Genomic DNA, 2,065 nt, shown 5'->3' on the forward strand with positions numbered 1-2,065 from the left:
AAGAAGATAGAAAATGGAGGCCCTTAAAAAATGAGATTTGCGAGGACAAATGGGTAATATTCACAAAAGCTGGAGCGAAAACGGAAAGGAAATTTAAGGACGGAGAGGGGGAATGGAAAAATATTCCCACTCCCTCCTTACCCCATTGACATCCTACTTGTGGGCCGTATTTTTTTTTTATTTTTTATTGTTGCAAACAAAATGGGCTGCCTCTACTAAACAAACAGAGCACACATACACAGTTACGCACTTACAAGTTGCATTAAAAAAACATGATACTGAATCAAATTAGGCGGCGAATTGCCTAAAAGTGGAAAACAAACATTTCATTGATATTCAAATACTAACATCATATTATTTCTTATTTATTTATTTGGTAGCTGTGTATGTAAGACTTGAAATCCATGTCTATCGTTGGACACATTAATTGATATATATATATAGTCCACAGATTCCACCCATCTTCACACCCTATAAATATCTTACACTCTTCTATGCTATTATCATCACAAGTAAAAAACTTCATATTATACAACAAATCAAAGAACAATAATGAAGATCACATTATTTCTAGCATTGTTCGTCGTCCTAGCCATTGCCTTGAGCACAAAGCCACTTCTCGGAGCAGCGGCTTCTGCCCCGGAGACAGTGCTTGACACCTCCGGCAAAAAAGTCCGAACCAGTGTCAATTATTATATTGTCCCTGGTTCGTACCCTTATGCCGGAGGTATTACAGTTGCCAGTGTTAATCAAACTTGTCCATTTAACGTTATAGCCGGAGATTCTTCTAATGGTCCCCTGCCATTATATCTCTTACCCGTTAATGAGAAGAAAGGCGTTATTCGTATTCACACTGATCTTAACATTTTCTTCTCGGACGGCGGCGTAGGATGTCCCGATTCGACAGTGTGGATGCTTAAGGACTATGATTCTTCGGCCGCACAAAAGTTTGTGACCCTTGGTGGCGCATTGGGCAACCCTGGAAAGGAGACACTGGCGGATTGGTTCAAGATTGAGAAGTACGAGGATGCATATAAATTGTACTATTGTCCGAATGTGTACTATGATGGAAGTTATCCGTGCAGCGATATAGGGATATCTGAGGATGAATATGGTAATAAGCGTCTAGCTCTCAGTGATGTTCCGTACAAAGTTCGGTTCCAACTTGCATGAAGATAGAAGAACCTAGCTTCATAAATGTTATTTGGTGTTGTATGTTTTTGAATGAGTGTGATGTAATTAACAATTCATGCATTATGCATTTGCTTACCTTTTATTATGATTAAAGGTTCTCAAGTTGAGTTCCTTCTGGTCATGGAATGTCATAAATAAATAAACAAGTTGTTTTCTTTACTTGTTTGAGTTTGAAAGAGTTTGTAACTTTGTACCAATAAGAATTCAGGAAGCAATTATGCTGCTAGAAATCTGATTCTTGGTTAAGGATGTTGAAGAAAATAAACAAGATTAATGATTAAATCACTTCTGATCTTCACCTATTTATAGTTACATCCATATATATTAAATAACTGCCTAACTGAACTAACCACCTTTAAGCATGCAGAGCTGAAGATTAGTGAAGGATATATAGTTCATGTTCTTGAAAGAAGTCTTGATTAGTTAGTGTAGTTGCGAATCTGTTAGGATTAATTAGTTAGTTAAGATTCCTTATATAAGTGTGCATCAGCTAGAAGGTAAAGCTAGCTATGAACACAATACAATTCCTTGAGTTACAAGTTTCCTGTTTTTCTCTGCACACTTTCTCTTCTCTGCTCAATCCATAATCCTCCCATTCATGTTCTTATCTCAAGATCACGGATTGAAAATGAAAAGGTATCTGCGAAAGATGTTTGATACTCGTCATTTCTTCCCCCCTGCCTTAGGTACTTATGTGCCTTATATAGGCATTGCTCTTCTCTGGCAATTATTATCAAATAGTAATATAAGGTTTCAAATCAATTGTGATATGACATCAAAATCATTAAAATATAATATATATATTAAAAATAAATTAAATAACATATATTTATATACAAATATATAATAATTAATATTTTTATATTTCTAA

At 35.5% G+C, this 2,065-nt stretch overlaps 1 protein-coding gene across 1 annotated transcript; it reads left to right on the top strand.

The window, feature by feature from the left end:
- Window positions 476-1,420, top strand: LOC107642180 (miraculin). The gene has a single exon (XM_016345485.2). The coding sequence runs from the start codon at window positions 553-555 to the stop codon at window positions 1,171-1,173; it is 621 nt and encodes a 206-aa protein (XP_016200971.1). The 5' UTR covers window positions 476-552; the 3' UTR covers window positions 1,174-1,420.

Source organism: Arachis ipaensis, chromosome B05 (genome assembly GCF_000816755.2).
Source record: "Arachis ipaensis cultivar K30076 chromosome B05, Araip1.1, whole genome shotgun sequence".
Taxonomy (NCBI): domain Eukaryota; kingdom Viridiplantae; phylum Streptophyta; class Magnoliopsida; order Fabales; family Fabaceae; genus Arachis; species Arachis ipaensis.